Consider the following 24,871-nt stretch of genomic DNA (forward strand, 5'->3'; position numbering starts at 1 on the left):
TTGTTAAAAGTAAACACAATGGAAATCACAAACAACACGCACACGGTTGGAAAGGAAAACCTAATCTGCATAAAAAGTAGAATTGAAACTTGAAAGGGCTCCCAAAAGACACAATATATGGGGCCAGGGTTGATGATTAGGTTGGAACCCACACAGAAATATGCACTTAAATTGATGATTGGAAAGGGTACAATAGGGGCCAACCTGTCTGCAGCTTGTCTTATACTTAGTGAATGTCCATTGACACTCCATTATTACCCATCTCAGTTTTTACCACAAGAAGTACGTTTAACAAATTGGGTCGATTATGTGAACATGCTAACATAATTTTAGTTGACGTGTAAAGTATATATAGATTTTTTTTCATTGTGGTCCTACTTTTCGCTAAGTCCATGTAAATTTCAAGATATTGTAAATCTTTAGACAACTTTTTTTTAGGCTGTTTTGCATTTTATAAATCGTTATATTTAAAATTAAACTCGGGAACATGATCAAACCATCTCAAACAACATCTCATTTTATTTGTGATGTGTGCTACCTGGACCTTCGGTCGAATTTGGTCATCTCTAATCTTGTATAATATTATATGGTCGCACATCAATCTAAACGAGCATAACTCAGGGATACTCATATTGTGAATATGCATGACTTTAGCCCAGCATTCACTCCTATATGTTATATAATTATTCAACAAAACTTACCTTTTACTTTCAAAGATATCCTTCTACCAAACATCTCGATTGCACTTCTCCATTTCGACCATCCTAGTTTGATAATGTGCAACATCTTCATTTATTATTACCGTTATCTTGGAACATCAAGCCTAGTGTCTGTTTGTGATACTTATGCGAAGTTGAGTGACTTCTTCATTACAAGAAATAATTTAATAATTTTTGTAATACTTAAGTAAGGTTGAGCAACTTTTTTGTTACAAAATCAAATTTGGTGACTTTTGTACAATAAGATGACAGTTGTACAAAAGTTCTAGCTTTGAATTAAGCAAGTACTTTTTATTTTCTGATGATAGGTAACAAAGTAAGATAAGAAGATTAAAAAAACTGTGAGGTGTAACTGCTACTACAATAGTCTTCACTTCAGTACCAAAGCATATAGGATCATCTCTCTGACATATTAAAACCTGCTATGTACATGTGAAATAGGTCCTCTATATTAAGAAGCAGAAATGAACTTCTAAAGACATAGCTGTAGCAGCTTACAAGAGTCTTAAAAAATTGGATATACAATGATAAACAACCCTTTTACAACATGCACAAAAATGAAGTTTTTAATTGATGTACATCAAGTTCTTCAAATTTTATACATATGTTAGTTTTGCACAGGGATTGGCAAAGACTATGCAACATCTGTAAAATTGGAACTACAATGCTTTCCCAGAAACAGTGAAGTGGTAGAAATCTTTATGCCTCGTTATAGCTGGAGATTAGTCGCCTAGAAGACATAGCGGCTGCCTCATGCTAAGTTCAGCCTTGAGGTTTGGATATTTCTCCAGATCAAGAGAATCACCCAAGATTTTCTGCAAGCATGATCAAGAATATCTTAGTTTTGTTTGGCAGAAAAAAAGATAAAATGAGGGGATCAACAGAATATACAGAGATGTCTAGTAAACAAAATAGAACTTAAGACCAGAAGCTCTGAATAAGTGGCACATCCATCATAACTTCTTAATCCCACATTTCACAATCATTTACTTCCTTTTAACAATAATAATATGATAAAGCCAGAGTCAGGTGGGAAATGGGTAAATGAAAGAGAAGGGTATCGAATTTAATAGTCAGAATAGCAAATTAGTTTTAACATCAAAACCTATTAGTCACCAAATTACCAATTCACCATCTCCAGCGAGCACCACTAATAGCCTAATCAAGGCATCTAACTAGGAATATAAATCTCTGTTACCATAAGCTGCAAAGCATGAAATTCTCTCACTTCCATCACACAGCTAACGTCCATGAAGAAACTATCTCACTTGCAACCACTAGGTCAATAAGCAGCGCAACATAATCTATCCCATATGGTCTCATCTTTGTCAGACTTCATTTTCCAAGTCAAAAATAGTTTATTCCGAAACTTCTTCCTTATTCCAATTAACTTTTAGTTTTTGTTTGTGTTTGTAACTAAGTCACAATGAACTAAAAGAGGTACATTAAGATAATTCGTCATCGAAGAAGAAACTAGATAGATTAGAGAAGGAAAAAAAAAGACTGATAAGAAAATGATAATTTTGGATTGATTCAGGAGTCCAAGTTTGAGGCAGTATCAATCTAAGAACCTCCTATGTTATACTGTTCAATTCTCAACGGAAAATTCAGTTGATAGTTTATATAGTAATAATAAATAGGATTTTTTTTTTCAACAACAAATTAATCTCCATTAGCTCTTTCTTACAATAATTTTTCAAAAATACTTTATTTTTAAAATTGGTTTTGTATTTAAATATTTTGTACATTTGTAATTCTACATAATCTATAAAATAAGTCTCTTCCTTTCACTATTATACATTAAATGATAAGAAGAATGCTTGACATTCGCTCTACCTCAACCACCAAAGCAAGTTCATGGAGTGAAGATTAACCAAAACTAAATAAAGAGACAACACCACATTCCCTCAACCAAAGTGAGACATTTAATACTATGTGAAAAATGTGAAGAAAGAAAAGATTTGGAGAATGGACAACATAACATGGGACCTAACATTAGGTAAACCAAGAATCATGATGGGTCTAACTCTAATACTATGTGAAAAATGTGAAGAAAGAAGAGAATTGGAGAAGGTATTCTTGATTATTCCCTCAAACATGTTGGGATTTAAATAGTGTTTAGAAGTAATCCATGAAATGAAAGAAAAGCAATTTCTACTCCTAATAATACAATTACAGGAGTCTAAACCTTCTCCATATTTACAAGGAACGGATAATTGCCATAAGAAATGGACTTTGGGCCTAACTCAACCTAAAGTTAGCTCATAAGTTGAGAATTGCCCAAAACCATATACGGAGATAAAACATATTCTCTCAACAATATGGGATACATAAACAACACCAATAAGATGAAATGAGAAGAAATTTGTATATATTGATAGAGGAAATAACCATGTAGAAAAGAAAAAGGTCGTTGCCACTTGAGCCATTTGTTGGGGAACTTGCAAGTGCAATATAACTGGGGTTGGTAGCACGTTTAATTCAGGTACAAACATCACAGTATTAAATCATGTCTACCGAATACTAGTCCTTGGTCGCATTATATGTAATTGCTGGAGAGCTCCTTATCAACTACCATCTACTTCAGACTTCAAAAATCCCTACTGAAATCTTTTTCAAAATACAAACAAACAATATCTTCCTACAATTTAGTGAATTAGTTAGGATTATCATAACTAGTGGTAATTTATGTTACGCAGATCCTTAGAAAATGCAACTGCACCCATATAGTATCCTCCAAAATGTTTTGAAGGATCCGATACGGATGCAGAGACATTTTGGACAATCCAAGCAACATAAGTAGAAACAAGTTAAAATATATCTTGATCTTCAAATTTCTCCCAACGTTAGACTTGATCATATAAAATATGAACAACAACCCAACATAAACATTATTGGATCCATCATAGATAATATGGAATCAATATTTAATTTTTTAATAAAAAATGAAGACCCAAATTTCGAAACCTCAGTGGCAACAATTTTCAAATGTTAAAGAATCTATGCTGCAAATTTTGAGAAAAATACATAAATGCTTCCTCAATTCAGTTTGAGGATTAAGTAAATGATTTCACTGTGTGGAATATTATCACGGTATATTAAGTTGTTGAGACAAAACATTATGCAGATTAATTTGTTTCTCACATGCTTAATAAAGTGATACAGAAGAATAAAAGATAAAACCGACACATTTATCGAAAAATTCTAGAAATTTTAATAGGCATACCATACCTTATAACATGTAATCTAGAGAAGAAAGTACATGGTTAAGAAAAGAACAAAAAAGCAAAATACGACAATGTTGCTTAAGTATGGAACCAGATAGTAGATTTGAAGATGTATCATGAATATGACATGTTTTTGAGATCTAGGAAGCACCGCAAAAGTTAGTGCTACGTAATAGTGACAGACCAGAGGTAGATTCAGGATTTATACTCTATTTGATTCAAGCTTTATGTTCTAAGCAGTGAACCTATTATATTTTTAAAATTATGAGTTCAAACCTACTATTTGTTGCAATCTTAGTGAATTTTTACGCATAAACTATACTCCGTCGAAAGGACTGGATTCATATGTGTTAGTTTATAGATATGTATAGTGTAGTCTTATCCCACATTGGAAGAGGAGTAATATCTCCTTGTAGTGTATAGCTATAAATAGGGATCTCTTGTATTGTATTTATCATCCAATATCAATAACATATTTTCTCTTGTGCCTTCTCACATGGTATCAGAATATTAGTGAGAAAAGATCGTTGTCCGTCATTCCAGCGTTAACCGGGAAGAAAGAACTTAGTCATCGTGCAATTTTTCCGGTAACCTAAGGCTTGTCTAAGTGAAAGTCACTTTCTGTCGGTGTTGTGCTAAAACCAACACCACCAAGAGGTAGAGCATCCGACGACGACCAACCCCTGAAATTTTATCCGGCAGAAAAGCCGCCACGCTCCTCCACGTGCCGGCAACAACTTTTCCGGCGAGGGTTCCGGCCATTTTTTCGCGAAGCTTCTTCAGGACAGTGTGCTCTCCTCAAAATTCCGAGCCTACCCATCTAATTCAAATCAAATTCCGACCACTTTTTATATTTTTCCGGCGTGAACAGTGACCTTTCCGGCGATTTTTTGAAAATATTTCTTCAGGACAGCTTGCTCGCAAAGGAATTTCGAGTCTATCCATCCGTCACAGAACAGTGTTCTGTTTTCCTGCTGTAAACAGTGTTTTTCAAGCTATTTCTTCAGTTTTCTCACAGGAGTTACTTATTTCCACTATTTCAAGTTAACCCTACTACTACAAATTGTAGCGACATGGGAACCGATGCTTTGAATAGTCGGATGGTTTCTTTAGCAGAGTATATTGAGTTCCTTCAGTATAAAACATGTAAGCAAACATCTTCTGAGATAGCTTCTTTTGTTCAAACAGGTAATAGCGTGACTTGTTTCTCCCAATCTTCATCCTCTGAGTCTTGGTTCATTGAATCAGGTGCATCAGATCATATTTCTAGTAACAAATCTCTTTTCACTACTATTTCGTATTCTCAATCTCTTCCAAAAGTCACAATGGCCAATGGGTCTCAAACCATGGCAACTGCAATAGGTCAAGCAAGCCCACTTCCTTCCTTACCTTTAGATTCAGTCCTTTATGTTCTCAATAGTCCTTTTAATCTCATAGATGTTAGTCGCTTAGCCAAATCACTTAAATGCGCTGTTTTATTTCTTGATGACCATGTTTTTATACAGGAACGCAGTACGGGGCGGATCATTGGTACCGGGCGTGAATCAAACAGACTTTATTACCTTACCCTTGCTAAATCACATGGACTCACATCTTGTCCTCCTTCTACAACTTGTTCTGTTACTGATTCACCAGATTTATTACATAAACGGTTGGGACATCCCAGTTTGTCAAAACTTCAGAAAATGGTATCTGGTTTATCTCACTTGTCAGCTCTAGAGTGTGAGTCATGTTAGCTCGGTAAGCATACCCGCTCCCATTTCCCTCGACGTCTTGATAATCGAGCAGAGTCACCTTTTACTTTAGTCCATTTAGATGTTTGGGGTCCTAGTCGGGTCAGTTCCACCTTGGGATTCCGCTACTTTGTCAGTTTCATTGATGATTATTTCAGGTGCACTTGGATATTTTTGATAAAAAATCGATCTGAGTTGTTTTCTATTTTTCAGACCTTTCACACTGAAATTCAAAATCAATTTGAGGTTTCTATTCGCACATTTCGTAGTGATAATGCCCGAGAGTATTTGTCTTCCTCATTTCAACAGTTTATGAAATCTCATGGGATTATTCATCAAACATCTAGTTCGTACACATCTCAACAAAATGGGGTAGCTGAAAGAAAGAATAGACATCTTATTGAAACTGCTCGTACCCTACTCATACAATCTCATGCTCCGTTGCGTTTTTGGGGGGATGCAGTTCTTACATCTTGCTATCTTATTAATCGTATGCCATCTTCAGCTATCCAGAACCAAGTTCCATTCTCTGTCATGTTTCCCCGCTTACTTTTGTTCTCTCTTCCACCCCGTATCTTTGGAAGCACTTGTTTTGTCCATAACCTTACTCCAGGAACAGATAAGTTAGTTCCCCGTGCTCTTAAGTGCGTATTTCTGGGTTTTTCGAGAACACAAAAGGGGTATCGATGCTACTCTCCTAACCTTCAGCGGTACCTTATGTGCGTTGATGTTACCTTCTTTGAAACTCAATCATACTTCACAGGTTCATGTTATCACTTAGATATTTCTGAGGTACTACCAGTTTCATCTTTTGGAGATTCAGTCACTCCAGCTCCACCACCTACAGCTCCAGTTGTAGCTTCACCACCTATAGCTCCAGTTGTAGCTCCACCACCTATAGCTCCAGTTCCACCACCTACAGCTCCGGTTGTAGCTCCATCACCTATAGCTCCAATTTCTCCACATAGTCCATTTCAACCTTCTGCAGCTCCACCACTCTTGACTTATCATCGTCGTCCAGATCCAGCATCAGGCCCAGGTGATTCACGCCCCACATCAGATTCTGCACCTACTGCGGACTTGTCTCCTCTTAGTCAACCAATTGCACTCCGCATAGGTGTACGATCCATAGTTAATCCTAATCCCCACTATGTCGGTTTAAATTATCATCGTCTGTCGTCACCTCATTATGCTTTTATATCTTCTTTGTCCACTGTTTCTATCCCTAAGTCTACAGGTGAGGCACTATCTCATCCAGGATGGCGACATGCTATGATTGACGAGATGTCTGCTTTACATGCCAGTGACACTTGGGAGCTTGTTCCTCTTCCTGCAGGTAAGTCTACTGTTGGTTATCGTTGGGTTTATGCAGTCAAAGTCGGCCCGGATGGCCAGGTTGATCGGCTTAAGGCTCGTCTTGTTGCAAAAGGATATACTCAGATTTTTGGGCTTGATTATAGTGATACTTTCTCTTTTGTGGCTAAAGTAGCATATGTTCGTCTCTTTTTGTCCATGGCTGTTGTACGTCATTGGCCTCTTTATCAGTTAGACATTAAGAATGCTTTTTTCCACGGTGATCTTGAGGAAGAAGTTTATACGGAGCAACCACCTGGTTTTGTTGCTCAGGGGGAGTTTAATGGTTGTGTGTGCAGATTGCGAAGGTCACTATATGGTTTGAAACAGTCCCCTCGAACTTGGTTTGGTAAGTTCAGCACAATTATTCAGGAGTTCGGTATGACTCGTAGTGAGGCTGATCACTTTGTGTTGCATCGGCATGTTGCTCCTAATATGTGTATTTATTTAGTGGTTTATGTTGATGATATTGTTATTACTGGTAATGATCAGGATGTTATTACTAATCTGAAGCAACATCTCTTTCAACACTTCCAGACTAAGGATCTGGGCAGATTGAAGTATTTTCTAGGTATTGAGGTCGCTCAGTCTAGCTCAGGTATTGTTATTTCACAACGGAAGTATGCCTTAGACATTCTTGAGGAGACTGGAATGATGGGTTGCAGACCTATTGACTCTCCTATGGATCCGAATGCTAAACTTCTTCGTGGACAGAGGGAGCCTCTTAGAGACCCTACGAGATATAGGAGGTTGGTTGGCAAATTGAATTACCTCACAGTGACTAGACCTGACATTTTTTTTCCGGTGAGTGTTGTAAGTCACTTTATGGATTCTCCATGTGATAGTCACTGGGATGCAGTTGTTCGCATTCTTCGATATATAAAGTCAGCTCCAGGCAAATGATTACTATTTGAGGATCGAGGCCACGAGCAGATTGTTGGGTACACAGATTCTGATTGGGCAGGATCACCTTTTGATAGACGTTCTACGTCTGGATATTGTGTTCTAGTAGGAGGTAATTTGGTCTCGTGGAAGAGCAAGAAACAGAATGCAGTTGCTCGATCTAGCGCTGAAGCCGAATATCGGGCTATGGCTATGGCGACGTGTGAGTTAGTTTGGGTCAAGCAGTTGCTCAAGGAGTTAAAGTTCGGAAAAATCAGCAAGATGGAACTAGTGTGTGATAACCAAGCTGCTCTTCATATTGCGTCAAATCCAGTGTTCCATGAGAGGACTAAACACATTGAGATCGACTGTCACTTTGTCAGAGAAAAAATACTTTCAGGAGATATTGTTACAAAGTTTGTAAAGTTGAATGATCAACTAGCAGATATTTTCACCAAGTCTCTTTCTGGTTCTCGTATTAGTTACATGTGTAACAAGCTCGGTACATATGATGTGTATGCACCGGTTTGAGGGGGAGTGTTAGTTTACAGATATGTTTAGTGTAGATCTACTCTTCAAATATTTGCATCCCCGGTTCCTAGAGTTCCACTTCCTTGTATTTCCTCCTAGTGTGAAGACTAAGGTATATCTTGTAGGTAATTTACAAAACTTACAACCCTCTCACTTGCCAATGCATTGGTGTTCACGTCTCCAACCGGTAAGAGCTCTGAGTTCCTCATCTTCATCTGGAGGCCAGACATTTCTCAAGCTAGATCAACTCATCAAAGTCCTGAAAATCAGTTATCTTGTATGTAATTTACAAATCTTACAACCCTCTCACTGCTGATGCATTGATGATTGGAGCTCATCAGATGAAAAGAATCAGAGGTTAGTTAGAAAACATTGTAGCTCCGAAAGCACTGTAGCACACAGACATACTAACCCACCCCTTCACCACCACCATGAACCATGAATCCTAGGATTCCATCACCACCATCCGAGAGCCAACCCTTCCGCGACTCTACCCCAGAAAGAATCGCCGGGATCTGACACCCCACGCGCCGTCACGCGCGACAGATCTCCGACGACCCCTAGCCCACGCGCCGGTGCGTGACGCCTTTTCAGGCAAGATCCCGACTTTTTTCCTTCGGACAGCCTCTTCGAGGGGCTATTCCGACCTCACCCATCCATCAACCTCCAACTTCCGACCACTTTTGCTATTTTCCGGGGACAGAGGTGTCTTTTTCCGGCCAGATTTCACTCCCTCTCACTTTCCCTTCTTCAATCAGTCACCTTGCGATGCTCTTGGTTTAGCTATGACGGACTCTACAGAGAGAAGCTCCTACTTCTTCCTAGAATCTAGAAAATTAGAAAACATGTCTTTTAGCAAAGCTGCATCTTGGCCAGCCCTCGAACTTGGGGGAAGATGCCAGCGAAAGCTTGACGTAGGGCAGGAGCCACACTTCTCGCTGTCCGAGGAGCACACTTTCAGGCGCAAAGGTTTCTTGGACTCTTGTTTGATTGGCTCTTTCTCCAAATGGGTTGGTTCCCCAGAAGCTGTTAGGAACTGGGCAGCAGAGGCATGGAACGTAAAGGACGGGCTGAAAATATCGAAATTGGGTGACACGCAATATCTCTTTCGATTTGTCACCGAGTCTCAAGCTTCAGAAATTCTCGTAAGAGGAAACAAGTGGTTTGATGGGAATTTCTTAAAGTTAGACAGATGGGTGGAGCACGATGGGTGTCTCGATCCTCGTTTCCCTGCCGAAACATTGGTGGTCAACATGGTGGGTCTCCCGGTGCATCTCTGGTGTCTTGACCTATTCAAGAAGGTTGGGGAAATCTGTGGGGGTTTCATTGATGTCACTTGCAGCTTGCACGATCTCTCGCGAGTAAGGATTGTGGTGAGGAAAGGGGGCCGAATCCCTGTCTCCACTGTTGTGGAAGATGGCTACTTGAGCTACAGGGTTTGGTTGAGCCCTGAATTTCGCCCGGTCTTTATGCCTGCGATTTTGGCGGAAGAAAGGGAAAGGTCAAATAGAAGGGAGGGAAGGGGAAACCAGTTTCTGAGAGGAGGGAAGGGCTCACCGGACCAGCGGACTAAGCTGGAATCAGACGGTAGATCGAGAAGTGATGGGAAGTTTGAACTTGGGAGAAGAAGACAAAATCCTAACAGGAGGGCAAAACGTGAATGGGTTAGTGATGCGGGCTGGAAAGGTAGAATGAGTCGGTCCTCTTTTAACTATCATAGGGTCAGGCAAGATCTCAGCAAGCATATGTCTGGGCCTCTACACATGGGCCCAGCAACTTATCCCAATTCTATTAGAATCGATCCAAAGGGGCCCAAATTATATCAAGCAGCGTCCGATAAGGCTCCTAATCATATGGGAGTAGTCACTCCTCTTTCTGCCAATGATGCCTCAAACAGTGCTGTACCAAACACTAGGGGCTTGTGCTCCTCTTCGGCCACTGTTCCAGGGGCAGCACCGGCAAAAGCTGGCGGTGTTATTCCACGGCCCCCCGCCTGTGATGGACCCAGCTCCATCGCCCCTTCATCTCCCACTGTGCTTAGATGTGCTGAGGCTACAATACAATCTCCTCCAAGAGAGGCATTATTTCCCGAGGTTGGTGCCTCTCAACGAAACGACGTGATCCACCCGGCACACAGAGTTCCTACTACTAGCAATGCTATGGTCTTGCATTCCTCCGGTAGGGGCAAGGAAAAGGTAATTACAGAAGACGCATGTACAATTTCGTCACGGATCGGAGAAGTGGACATGTCCTTATGGATGGAGGATAAACTATTAAACTTTGGGAAGTTCTTAGGTGTTTCTTTTGAAGGGAAGGAAGATAGGGTGCTGGAACTGTTGAGGGAGTTTGAGCAACAACCATGTTACGAAGGCGCGGGGAGGGAGTTGGGTAAATGTGTTAATCAAAATAAAACAGGTGATGTAGTGGTGTATCAGAGAAGGGGTCGAGTGGGTGACACGGAGAAAGGGACCTCGTCTAGGGGGGTGGGGAAATGGGGGCTATTGTTGCTTATGGAAGTTAAGATCCTTTCATGGAATGTCAGGGGGATGAATGACCCGAACAAAAGGGCCATCATCAAAGTGGGAGTTAGGGAGTGGGGTGCCAACCTAGTTTGTTTTCAGGAGACCAAAATGGAAGTTTTGTCGGATGCGATCGTGAGAAGTCTCTGGGGAGGTAGTTGGGTGAAATATGACTGGGTCCCTGCAGCGGGAAGTGCCGGGGGTATTCTACTTATGTGGGATGATAGAAGTTTGGAGGTAAAGGAGATTAGGAAGGGAGCTTTCTCTTTGGCAGCTCTCGTCAAAGATAGAGTGAGTGGAATGGAGTGGGGATTTGGGGGAGTGTATGGGCCGGTAGGGGAAGGGTCCAAAGTGTCTTTCTGGGAGGAACTTGCTAACATTATGGGGGAATGGGACATCCCATGGGTTATAGGTGGAGACTTTAACACAATTAGATTCCCGGAGGAGAGATTAAGGTGCAATGTGATTTCGAGGGCCATGGAGGAGTTTTCTGACTTCATCAATGATCACTTTCTCATTGATCTTCCTCTGTCAGGGGAAAGGTTTACTTGGGCGAGGGCGGAGGATTCAAACTCAAGGTCCAGACTCGATAGATTCCTGATATCGTCCTTTTGGGATGAGCTGGTGCCGAATGTGTTGCAGATCCCTTTACCTAGGCTGACTTCGGATCACTTGCCTATCTTGCTAGATGGATGCAGGGGGTCCGTGCTCCCTTCCGGTTCGAGAACATGTGGTTGAAAGTGCCAGGATTTTGCGACAAAGTGAAAGAATGGTGGACCAACTACGGGGTATCAGGGTCACCCTCATTCCGTCTGTCGAAGAAACTCAAATTGCTCAAGGGAGATATTATTAGGTGGAACAAAGAGGTCTTCGGGAGGGTGGAGGTCAAAATGAGGGAGCTTATGCATGAATTGGGGGAATTAAAGAGAGGGGAAGGGGCGAAGGAGCTAGATGAAACTGAAAAAGTGAGATTGGGGGAGGTTAAAAGTGAAATAGTCGAGCTAGCAATAGCTCAGGAGACTAGTTGGCGACAAAAATCAAGGGCGCTCTGGTTAAAGGAGGGGGATTCGAATACTAAGTTTTTCCACAGGGTTGCGATTGCAAATCGAAGGAGAAACTTCATAGAGTCCTTAGTTGTAGATGGGGTAAGGATTGAGGGAGAGGAAGAGGTAAAAGGGGCGATAGTGGGGTTTTATGAGAACTTATACAAAGAGGAAGTTACCTGGAGGCCTACTTTGGGGGGAATAGAGTTCAACCACATAGGGGAGAGAGACAATGAGTGGCTAGAAAGAGCTTTCGAGGAGGAGGAGGTGCACGATGTTGTATCGAGTTGTGCTGGTGATAAGGCCCCTGGGCCTGATGGTTTCTCCTTGGCTTTCTTCCAGCTCTGTTGGGACACTGTTAAGGGGGAGTTGATGGAAACCATTGAATACTTCCACGTGAATGATGCTTTCGAGAGAAGCATCAATGCTTCTTTTATTACCATTGTGCCTAAGAAAGAAGGCGCATCTTGTATCAGAGACTATAGGCCCATCAGTCTAGTGGGGAGCATTTACAAGATTATTTCTAAAGTGCTTTCCAACAGACTAAAGAAGGTTCTTGACGTTTCCGTTTCGTCCTCCCAGAATGCGTTTGTGGAAGGTAGGCAGATCCTAGATGCTGCTCTTGTGGCAAACGAACTTGTAGACTCCAGAAGGAAAAATAGAGAATCCGGATTACTGTGCAAGTTGGACCTTGAGAAGGCTTTCGATCATGTCAATTGGGAGTTCCTGGACTTCATTATGAAACGGATGGGGTTTGGGGAAAGATGGAGGGGATGGATCAAGTTTTGCATTTCAACAGTCAGATTCTTTGTCCTGGTTAATGGTAGCCCGTGTGGTTTCTTTGGCAGCTCCAGGGGGCTCAGGCAAGGTGACCCCCTATCCCCCATGCTATTCATTTTAGTGATGGATGCTCTGAGTAAAATGATGGATCGTGCGGCGAGTGGAGGCTACTTGAGAGGTTTCTCAGCTCCGATCGGGGTGCTCAGTGCCCGAAGGGTCTCTCATTTGCTTTTTGCGGATGACACCCTAGTTTTCTGTGATGCCGATATGGATCAGTTGACCTGCCTGAAGCAAGTACTGCAGTGGTTTCAGATAATATCAGGACTCAAAATCAACCTCGGCAAGTGTGAGATTTTCCCGGTGGGTGAGGTTGCTAACATTGATGCTTTGTCGCATGTTCTCGGATGCAAGATGGGCTCTCTCCCCACTACTTACCTGGGTCTACCGTTGGGTGCTTTGAAAAAGGATACTACTGTTTGGAACCCAGTCATTGAAAGGGTTGAAAAACGATTAGCAGGCTGGCAGAAACGGTATTTGTCAAAAGGCGGTAAGGAAGTGCTTATTAAAAGCACTTTGTCAAGTATCCCTACCTATTACTTATCCATGTTGCAAGCACCTGTGAGCATCACAGAAAAACTAGAGCGACTTCAAAGGAATTTTCTCTGGGACGCGGCAGATGGAACTAGAAAGTTTCATCTAGTGAATTGGCAGACAGTCACTTCCCCAAAGAAGTGGGGTGGACTTGGAGTAAAAGATCTCAGGGTATTCAACAGAGCTTTGCTGGGGAAGTGGCTGTGGAGATTCGGGGTAGAAGAGCATGCTCTATGGAGGGAGGTCATAGCAGAAAAGTATGATTCCACGGGAGGGGTTGGAGGACCAAGGCAATCACAACACCGTTCGGGTGTGGCATGTGGAGGAACATCATGAAGAACTGGGAAGCCTTCTATGGCAGCATCACTTACAAGGTGGGAGATGGAAGGAGAATCAGCTTTTGGAATCACAAGTGGTGTGGAGAGGCTACTCTGAGGGTCTCTTTCCCACACGTCTACAGAGCTTCAAACCAGAAAGAATTGATGGTCCAACAAATACGCAAGGAGCATGAAGGGAGGATAGTATGGGACCTCTTTTTTAGAAGGAACATGCAAGATTGGGAGATTGCGGAGCTCCTAAACTTATTGGCACTGCTATACGGGCAAGATATGCCCCATCCATCTTATGACTCTTGGAGATGGGGGTTGCGTGATGATGCCTTGTTCACCGTAAAGTCCTTCTACCAGAATATGTTGGTGAGACAGGAGGTTACTTTCCCATACTCATCGATCTGGATTCCTAAGGCGCCCACGAAGGTGTGCTTCTTCGCGTGGCTAGCAGCGAGGGGAGTGATCTTGACATCTGAAAATCTGCGAAAGAGAGGAATTACACATGTTAGTTGGTGCTACATGTGTAAAAGCTCAGGGGAAGAAGTTGATCATCTTATGCTGCATTGCCCTGTGTCCTGGGGTCTATGGAGGGCAATCCTGAATCTTTTTGGTGTTCAATGGGTGATGCCAAACACTGTAAAGGAAATGCTATATAGCTGGGCCGGTTTCCGTAGAAGAAGCAAGCAAAAAGCGTGGAAGTTCGCCCCGTTAGCTCTCATGTGGTTAGTCTGGGGAGAGAGAAATAGGAGAGTTTTTGAGGGGATTGAGTCTTCGTTTTCACATCTTAAGAATAGTTTTTTATCTCTGATCGCTTTTTGGTGCACACATGTAGCTCCTACTAGTGTAGAAGATTGGGCGTCATTTGTAGGGAATCATGTTCTAATGTAAATTCTCTACTTTTTGTATACTTCTTGTATGCGGGAGTTTTTTCTCCCTTTTGATTAATACAATTTACCTTATCAAAAAAAAATGTTTAGTGTAGTCTTGTCCCACATTGGAAGGGGAGTAATATCTCCTTGTAGTGTATAGCTATAAATAGGGACCTCTTGTATTGTATTTATCATCCAATATCAATAACATATTTTCTCCCGTGCCTTCTCACAATATGAACCCCATGCCATAAGGCTGCATCCGCCTCTGTGTCAGACACGTGTTGGGCACTATTTTCAGTTTTCCTTCTTTTTCTTTGTTTTTTGGGGCATGCATGTATTCTTTTTCTTAATCGCTATTCGAGGTAAAAGAAGAAGAAAAAGACCTTGATTCCAACTTTACTGCCCTCTAGATTTGCTGTAGTTATCATCCTTTTCCTTTGTAGCTACTTTTATCCTTAGTTGTTCTAGTATGTTTTGCTTGTTTATCAGATATCATATTTTGCTATATTTTTCTTTCTTTTACTTTTGGCTATAACTACTGCTTCTTGCATACAGAGAATATGATTTTGAGTCAACTCACATCATGTCATAGAATGTGATTTCATATCCAGCTCACGTCGAGTCCCTGTAGTTTCTAAAATTTTGTATTTTAATGACGGTCCATGTCCTCAGTACTAATACCAAGCTGATTAAAAGAAAATGAGACATCTTGCGCGTAAAAAAATGCTTAAATTTATCCAACCTGAATTACTCATAAAGATCCAGAAACTTATGAATTAGATATTGAAGTCATTTGCAGGAATGATACTCACCAGAGCAGCAAGATGTGCCTCTTGTATGATATTTCCATCTATCTCTAACCGAGCAATAGGAAACTCTGGAAGATGTCCTGACTGCTTCCTCCCAAGTAAATCTCCAGGTCCCCGCATTACAAGATCCATGTTTGCAAGGTAAAAACCATCAGATGATTTCTCAAGCACCTTCAAGCGACTTAGGCTGCTGTCGGTGGACGCCACCAATATACACTTGGACTTCCTTCCTCCACGTCCAACTCGTCCTCTAAGTTGATGCAATTGAGCAATTCCAAATCTCTCAGCATTCATAACAACCATCATAGATGCATCTGGAATGTCAACACCAATCTCAATAACTTGTGTTGAGAGCAAGATATTGGTTTCTCCAGATCTAAACAGGCCTAATGCTTCACTTTTATCATCACTCTTCATTTTTCCATGTAAGAGACCACATTTGTACCCTGAAAACTTTTGAGATATGGTCTCAAGATCAGCAGAAGCTGCACGAAGCTGAGGCAATTGCTCAGATTGTTCAATCACTGGATAGACAAGATATATTTTACCGCCTGCTTCTAACTCATCAAGCATCATCTGTACCACAAAATAGTGCTACAGAAAGTTAGACAAAGAAAATAAGTCGAAAGCAAGATCCTATAAATGAGAGAGCAGAATGCAAGAGTTGTAGGACTAGCTCTCTTAGAAGATACACAGTTACAGCAAAAGAAGGCTTTAAAGGAAGCTTGTGAACGACAAGTACAAATTGACTGTATTCTTATTTAGTGGAGTAACAATAATAACATTTTGGACTTCAAAAGTCTCATTTCTCTAGGTTCATGATTACACACAACAAAAAGCTGATTATTCTGTCAAGATGGAACAGAGAGCTGTATATGTCACTATTGCCAAACTTCAAAGAAATACAAAATATAATTGTGCCTGAGACGAAGGGAAAAGAAAAGATACGACCTGATAGACCTTCTCAAATCCAGGTTCATTTCCTTCAATCAAAAATGTTTCAACAGGAATTCTTCCAGGAGGCAAATCAGTGATCTGTTGTTAAAAGAAATAGCAAAAAAAGCGGCAGATAGAAAAAGGTGATTATTCTGAAGTTACAACAAGAAACTAAAACTTATAGCAACCAAGTCACTGTTGAATTACCAACAAATCAAGAAAAGCAGGTAAACAGAGTTCAAAGAGCAAAAGGCTTTCATTGCCCAAACTTTTGACAATATGCCTAACTAAATCATGTAATCCCACCAGTTGAATAACTCGCTAGAAGCTCAAATTTAGATTTAACAAAACTTTGCATGCAACATAATTCACGAAAGAGTATCGCAAATTAAAATAGAACAATAAAGAAGTAAAGTTATGAAAACCCAAGATTACCACTGTTATTGTTCCCTTTTTTTTTTCTGCTTCATTACCTTGCACATTTAAATAACCGAGAAATCCCCGAGGCCAGTGGCGCACGGTTCGAAACTCAGTGGATAATGGGTCCTTTCCTTACACATTTACTTAAAGTAACTTCCTTAGAAGTATATAAGTGAGTGAAAAATGAGAATTGAAAGTCAAATTGAATATATGGAGATAGGCTTTGAGCAAAAGCAACTTGAAAGTACTTTACTCCAGTCTCAATACTAAAAGGCACTCACTAATAATCTAAAATGATCTCAGTAAACTGGCAGTAGCATATAAACATAACAAAGTATACAAACTCTTAACATACCTGTGTCAAAGACATGTCTCCATACAAAGCCAGAGCCAATGACCTTGGGATTGGAGTGGCTGACATAGCTAGGACATGTGGAGCCATAATTACACTGTCCTTGGAGGAATCGTCCGAGATACTCGAAGAGAGCTTGGAACTTATTGAGTTGTAATATAACTGCAAGACCACAGTTTTCATCAATTCCGGGTGAAAGACCGACACCAAGTGGAACCGAACATGTGCCCCACATTCACGAGTTTATAGGCTTCCTTCCTTGTTATAAAGAGATCTCATCAACTTAAATTAGTGCATTGACAATGATGCATGAAGATTGTTACAGATCCTTGAAATTAAAGACAATCTCAGATTCAAGTGTTATGGTCTATTCACATAAAAAGAGATCACCATTCACCAGATTGGAGCTTCTGCATTATAGCATAACTGCAAACTGATCATATTAATCACAATAGGTTTACACCCCAAAAAAAAAAAAAAACGTGAAGCTGCTCACTTAACTACAAAAATCTGGTTAGTTGTAGTAAAAAGCTTTTTCAACATAACTGAAGTAAGGACATACTTAACCAGGATGCAAGGCGATTCCTACTCATTGAAGAAAAACTGTCGCAAATAAATGCAGCAGTATTCTGTTGCTTGGCAGTATACTATCAAGTTTGACTTTGCTGGAGAAAAAAGTTTTTGACAAGTTTATGATATCATATTGATTCACCAAAGTCAAAATCAGGCAGCCCCACATAAAAGCAGTGTAAGTTTTCATCAGTAACAAGTTATCACCAATAAAATTTAACCAATCATCTAAACAGCATATATCTTCAGTACTCCACAAATTTAAGTATACTACAATATCATGCTTTGCATTAGTGCAAAGGATTGCTCCTTTCCTTCAAAATCTCATCAACAGCTAGAGAAACAAGAAGAGCACAATTGACCCAAAAAAAGCAAACTCCACCGCGTTACATGCAAAAAGAGAACTAGCAACCTGACACTCACACATAAAAAGTCAGATGACGAATAAGTAAATGATTTGTTTTTTTTTTATGAAGTAAGGTGTTGTATTGCTGGCATCAGGAAGATGCAATAAGTACAAAAGAATGTGCTATTCTAGTCATAGGGAGCTAACCACAAAAAAATGGGCCATCAGGCTAGGCTCATTGAGCCAATAAAGTCTAGAAAGGGAATAACATTATTTACAGCGGAGGTATTACTCCAACTAAAAAGATACACTAGATATCTAGATTTCAAAAAGTGAATAGGAGTTGAAATGCCATCAAAACATTAGACACTAGAAATAAGTAAATGATTTGTTATTATTCCTTGTTTGGTTTCATCGTGATTGCAAAGTGCGCAATCCCCAGAAGCTTCTAGAAGCACAATCACCAATCAGCGCAAGGCAGGTCAAGCACATTACCTTGCTGTTAAATCGTCCTCTCTGGATAACTCCAAACCTATGTTGCTCATCCACAACAGCAATGCGTAAAGCTGAAAATTCTACTTTTTCAGCGATTAAGCTGTGAGTCCCAATGACCAAAGAGATATCTCCAGTTTGGAGACCCTGCCAACAGATGGCAAACAATAAAATAAACCGGAAAGAGAAACATAAAACCACTGATACATAAAGCACACCAGTTATAGGTGATTTTTCATCAGGTAAAGTAAAATTTCATTCATAACAAGCATCCAAGGGATGCAGCTGAGTATAAAAAGAGAGGTAAGCTCCTGTAAATACCTTGAAGTCCTATCTAAAAAGTCAAGGAGCTGATCAAATCCAAAAACATGCCAGTTATAGTTGATTGTGATACTAAGAGGGAGAATTCTCCAGTTTAGTCCTTCATTGCCGAAAGAATACCCTGAACTCTTTATTGATGAAAGAATGTTCCATATACATATAGAATGAAGTACAATGGGTTTCGAATTCAAAAGGGTAAAAGAATTGGCCTACTTTACCTATAATCCATCGGTAATTAATGATGTGGACAAAAAGCCAACCATGTCCAATAATACACCACATAAAAGTTGAGAAGCGATCACAAAAAATTCTAGTAGTTTCACAATTTTTTACCTCTAATTCTAAAATCTAGTCTTCCATGATTCTCATTCCAAATTCATCAACCGTGAGGCCACACCATTCGGTGCCTCCCAATCCAACTTTATCTAATTATCTATTCGAACATTTTGCTTGTGATCTCCACAATCAAAATAGATTCAAGTATTTTGGATAGAAGTATAAGTTACATCATCTAGGTGCTATCAACTTGCCATTATGTCACTTCCCTAGAAGTTAAAGTAACTATTGGTTTCATTGGTGAAAGAGGTGAACATGGATAAAGGAGATGAGTAACTGTTACTTACCGAAATAAAATAAAACAAAGTGTCTCATCTCTAACAGTTTAAAACTTTTAGGTAGGGGATTCACATAATTTCAACATGATACGAGTGAAAGAAAAGGTCTTGGCCTCCCCGTCACTGGTCAACAAAATATCTTCGGTAATCTCCTGACTCGAGAAAAAGAATCAGGCTTGCACGTAATGTCACAATGTCACAGACCTAAGATAAATAAAAGTATCTCCTCTCTAACAACTTAAATTTTGAGATGAGATGGTTCACACAATTCAACATTATTAAATAAGGAGATGAAATTGCCTGCAACATAAATTAGCTTATGCCAACTGTTAGCAGGATTTGTTTTCAGAAGTCTGTTAGCAAGATATTGTTCGAGATATGTAGTTATCAACCACCAAAGGTTACAATTTACTCATGAAAAAGTAGTATAACAGTTAGAATTAATATATCGTGTTTGTTAAAATTAATTATGCTTTAAATATTGATAGGGTTTCATAGAGAAACTCATGTAGATTCCAGAAACCTTTTTTCCCTTCAACTCTTCGTTCTTGTTTTCTTTCTCCTTTAAGTACATTTAAGTGCTGCAAAGTTTAGACTACAATCAAATGAAATTCTCTATTTCTTTTAAGCAATAATGTGCTAATGAGTACCTTCTCTCCCAATTTGAAGCCTAAATTTCAAAGTCAGCAAAGCAGCTTTTGCTTAAAGATATACCACATCAATGGTAACACGAACCATGTAACAAGGAAAAGATGAAGTGCTGCCTAAAGATTTCTTACCTGGCGAATCAACCGTGATTCCCTTGTAGATGTTGAGCCTGTCAATAAAGCAACTGATGGCTTGCATTCTACCTCTTCCATGTTTGCTAATAGGTTCTGAATTTGCTCATAATGCTGAACAGCAAGCAACTCGGTTGGGACCATAAAAGCTGCCTAAAGATGAGAACAACTTAGCAATTATTACATGTGGCACCGGGTATACAGAAGGTTGAAAGAGTTTATAGCACCAAGCCACCAAGCTTGCATTTATATAAAGGATGTATGCGAAAAAAATTGTGATACTTGTATTAACAATCATAATATAGTTAATAAAACAAACTAAAATATAGCCACAGAGAAATTACATGTTCATGCAGCAAGAAATATTGGTGTGGACTAACCTGGTAACCTAAACCAATAACCTCCAAACATGCTAAAAAAGCAACCACAGTTTTCCCGCATCCAACATCACCCTGAAAAAGAGTGCAAATTTGCAAAACACACACATCAAATCAGCAAAGAACCTCTCTAGTCTCCCAAAAGAAAGCCGAGTAATTCTACTCTAGAAGCAAGATTATCATTTCTGAGCCCATATCTGAGAAAAAAGAAGTTAAAAGAAAAATCATTTATTGAGAGAAGACAGGTAAAAATTGCTCGGACAGGGGTGCGAGTGTCCGACATGGGTGCGGATTTAGAGGGCGGATCCTTCGAGATTTAAATTCTAAGATTCGGGGATATGGATCCTAGTACGGATACATGTGCGGGGATCCGGCTAAAAATAATTTTAAAAAATAAAAAATCTCTAAATTAAGAAAAACTTTTGGAATACTTACGTATAGCTTGTAAAGTGTGATTTTTTTTTTAATTCTCAAGTTGTAGAAAAATAAAGGATTGATTTCCTAGCTAATATATGTTATTTTCTTCAATTTACCCTAGTTTTGGCTCTGATTTCAGGAATCAAATTGTATCTCATCTCGAATTTTTTTCGTCCGTCGTGGTCAAAGTACCCAAAATTGTTTGACCAGATCTAGTACGGATCCTATACCCACACTCATACTAGTGTCGTGCCAACACAGGTGCGGCACCTAAACTGCCGTGTCGGAGCTACTTAAGAGTAAAATATCCAACCGGCACAACAAATTTTAAATTGTCAAAGTAGATTTGGAATTTTATTTTAAAAAGTCAAATTCTAGGAAAATGTTGTATTTAACTTATGCAGATGACATGTTAACCTTCCACTAAAAATCAATTGTGTCTTTCTTCAATGGAAGGTTTACATGTCATCTCCATAAGTTAAACTTTGGAGAAAAAAGACAGATGATTAAAAGCCTTGGTTACTCATAATTCTACCCCTCCCCAACATCCTCGCTTAAATTTGAAAAACTGCATAAAAAATATCCACCATCAAATCTTAGCGGAGACAAAAAACGCTCTAGCGTTTTCTTTCTATCTTTGCCTAAGCCTTTTGTGGACAGAATTACCATGTACCTGTGTTGGTGGGAACTAAGTTGCTCTGACATGGCAATTTAGGTGCCGCACCCGTGTCGACACGACACTAGTATGGGTGTGGGTATGGGATCCGTACCGGATCTGGTCAAATAATTTTGGGTACTTTGATCACAACGGACGGAAATATTTGACACGAGATACAATTTGATTCCCAAAATCAGAACCAAAACTAGGATAAATTTGAAGAAAATAGCATACATTATCTAAGAAATCAATCCTTTATTTATCTATAACTTGAGAATAAAAAGAAATCGACACTTTACAAGCTATACTTAAATATTCCACAAAATTTATCATAATTTAAAGATATTTTTATATTTTCTTTTGAATTATTTTTAGTCGGATCCATGTACCCGTATCCGTACTAGGATCCGTATCCCCGAATCTTAGAATTTACATCTCGAAGGATCCGACCTCTAGATCCGCACCCGTGTCGGACACCCGCACCCGTGTCCGAGCAACTTAGGGTGGGAAGTACCAAGTACCCGGTGGAATAGTCAAGGTGCATGCAAGGTGGCTTGGACATCACCATCATAAAAAATAAAAAGATGTCCATCACATTTGCCACGAGCAAATGACTGGCGCATTTGCACAAGTTTAATTTAGCCGGGAAAAAAATGAAAAAGATACCAATAATTTCATCTATATTTAGTCATTATTTTACCTGGTAGTACAATGCATAGTATAAAAAGTTCTTTTTAATTTCACTCGTCGTAGAAGAATCAAGTAACAAACATTGATAATGAAAAAAGGTATAACGGCTTTCCTTCATCTTACACAATCCTATAGGTACTTCAACGAAGGTCATTGCAAGACAAAATAATGTTATATAGCAAAAAAGCCTAGTAAGCAAGAGGCACTTCTTGCTATAATTTTTTTCCTTTTCCTTAACTTCTTGCTATAATTTTTTTTGAGAAGGTTAACTTCTTGCTATAATTATTTCACATAGAAAAAAGAAAAAAAAATCTCTTTAGATGTGGCTTGCTACCTATTGAAACAACTAGTCTTATCCTTTCACTTTCCAACAAGTCTCATACCTTTTTCCTTGCTCTTATTTTCTCTTAGCATTGAAATGCTCATTCTGCAACTCGTTTTACCCCATAAATTGACCTTTTCTTCTTTCTTGTCCTAGGCCACCACATTCATTCTCCAGTTTTTTCTTTTTCTTTTTCCTTCTGTTATGCTCTGCAATGCTAGTTTACGCAGTATCATTATATCTTCATGGTATGCTACTTCTTCTCACTATGCTTTAATCCTTTTCTAGGAAGAATAGACGGGATTGCTAATTTGGGTTAATATTACTCCCCAGGTTTGTTTTTTCAAGTTTAAAATTTCCATTATGATTAACATTGGAAAGGTTTTGCCTTCTTCTTGTTCATTTTTTTTCTCCTCGAGGGTTCGTGGCGAATGGTGGTCTTTGCGTGGACTTTTTTCTTCCGTTTACCAGGCCATTTTGAATGTATTATTGTTCTAACGTGTTGTGCGCCTGCAGAAATGCAAGTGTCTAGATGTGAGCTAGAAAAGGTGAAAGTGCGAGTTGTTCTTTGAGAAATATTTTTTGCACTTAAAAAAAAAAAGTCTATCGTGCTTTCCAAATTTGTTTATTGAGTGTTGTAGAATTTACATGGATTTTTGAGTGATCTTAGGCGAATAAAATTTTATGTAGATGTGCCTAATTTTTGGGTTAATTACAGAGAGTTTTCTTTCTAGTTGGTTAAGGCTCAAGATTTTTTCTGTAGTCTAAATAAGGAGAAGCACCTCTCCTCTAGTTTAGATAGTTCATTCACTTAATATTAGTTTCTACCACAATTTAGAGTGATATCGGCAAGGACAACTGTTTTACCAACCTTATTCTCACAATGCAGTTCTCTTAATGCAATAAATCTTTGGCCGTTAAACAAAACGAAGGGTTCTTGAAAATATAGCTGTGGTATCCTAGCCCTATTAAGGATTAATCGCTGGAAACTGATGAACCTATCCATTTAGATATTCAAAATATTGTGATCTTTGGTCTACTTGTGGGATTTATCGGAAACAGCTTCTCTACCCTCCCAAGATAGGGGTAAGGTCTACGTACACACTACCCTCCCCAGACCCCACTTGTGGGATTTCACTGGATTTGTTGTTGTTGTTGTTGTGGAAGAGTTGCGATGACAAATTTTCCATTCAAATCTTAACCGACACTCATTCCTTATAGAATTTAATGATATTCAATGATAAGAAAAGTTATGTAGGAAGATGGGAGAAACTTATTTAGAATCTTAAACTTATGAATAGAAGAGCTTACAAGAATCATTACACACAGACACACATCGTAGCACACATATACACATTATACGTATGTATATGTATGTTATGTATGTTTGTGTATGTATATAATGTGTGTGTGTGCGTGTGTGTGTGCATGCGTGTGTGTATTAATATCATATAATAACATAGGAGTGCCTTCAACTAAAAGCTTGAGTCCCAATTCAATGCAAGCCAACAACATGACTTCCAAACGAGTATTCACTAAGGCAATGACAGAAACAAAAGAAATGGAATATGCAGATTAAGATTGAAGACTCATACAGTAAGGATCCACCAGATTACAACGTCCTGAATGGATGAAATTTATAATCAAACTATTAATAGAATAAAGAATTAGTTAATCTCTCAGTTAAATGTCTAAAGAATAAAAGCCAATGGCTTGTAATAAGAATGAAAAGTGTGATTTTAGAAGAAATGGACAAATACCAAAGATAATTCCCCCTTCCCCCACCCCAAAAACAACTTGCAAGTAAACAGTAAAGCAGATCCCACTACCTGTAATAGACGATTCATCGGGACAGGTTGCTTTAGATCCCAAATAATTTCTGAAGCAGCTCGCAGTTGACTGGATGTAAGAGAATACGGAAGAGCCTTCAGAAATTTCTTAGTCAGCATGGACCATCCATCTATATTGACCAAATTGAATTCAGATTTCCGATACTTATCCAGCAATCCATCTTTCTCTACTTCTGTGCCAAGACCTTCAAGCATTTGGAATAACCGCCCTAGCTGAAAGACAACAAAAACAGTGGGTGATATTAAAAGCATCTCAAGCCTCACGGATCATTGACAAGCATCCATGACTCGGGTCAAAATCTGAAAGTCTCTTATTGTGCCTCTATTTCATGTGATTAA

The 24,871-nt window shown here is 39.4% G+C and overlaps 1 protein-coding gene across 5 annotated transcripts in view; it reads right to left on the minus strand.

The window, feature by feature from the left end:
• Positions 1 to 1,144: 1,144 nt before the first annotated feature.
• The window catches only part of LOC104092979 (ATP-dependent DNA helicase homolog RECG, chloroplastic), a 42,455-nt gene continuing 18,728 nt past the window's right edge, over positions 1,145 to 24,871 (minus strand). For all 5 annotated transcript variants that reach the window (XM_070187634.1, XM_070187635.1, XM_070187633.1 and 2 more), the window contains 8 exons: positions 24,512 to 24,745; positions 20,599 to 20,670; positions 20,219 to 20,371; positions 18,508 to 18,651; positions 17,100 to 17,258; positions 16,340 to 16,423; positions 15,392 to 15,964; positions 1,145 to 1,534 (listed from right to left, as the gene is read on the minus strand). In XM_070187634.1, the coding sequence (XP_070043735.1) occupies positions 1,442 to 1,534; positions 15,392 to 15,964; positions 16,340 to 16,423; positions 17,100 to 17,258; positions 18,508 to 18,651; positions 20,219 to 20,371; positions 20,599 to 20,670; positions 24,512 to 24,745 (1,512 nt within the window). In that variant the 3' untranslated portion in view covers positions 1,145 to 1,441. The remainder of the gene's footprint in view (positions 1,535 to 15,391; positions 15,965 to 16,339; positions 16,424 to 17,099; positions 17,259 to 18,507; positions 18,652 to 20,218; positions 20,372 to 20,598; positions 20,671 to 24,511; positions 24,746 to 24,871) is intronic.

The sequence above is a fragment of the Nicotiana tomentosiformis genome, chromosome 10, assembly GCF_000390325.3.
Source record: "Nicotiana tomentosiformis chromosome 10, ASM39032v3, whole genome shotgun sequence".
NCBI lineage: Eukaryota > Viridiplantae > Streptophyta > Magnoliopsida > Solanales > Solanaceae > Nicotiana > Nicotiana tomentosiformis.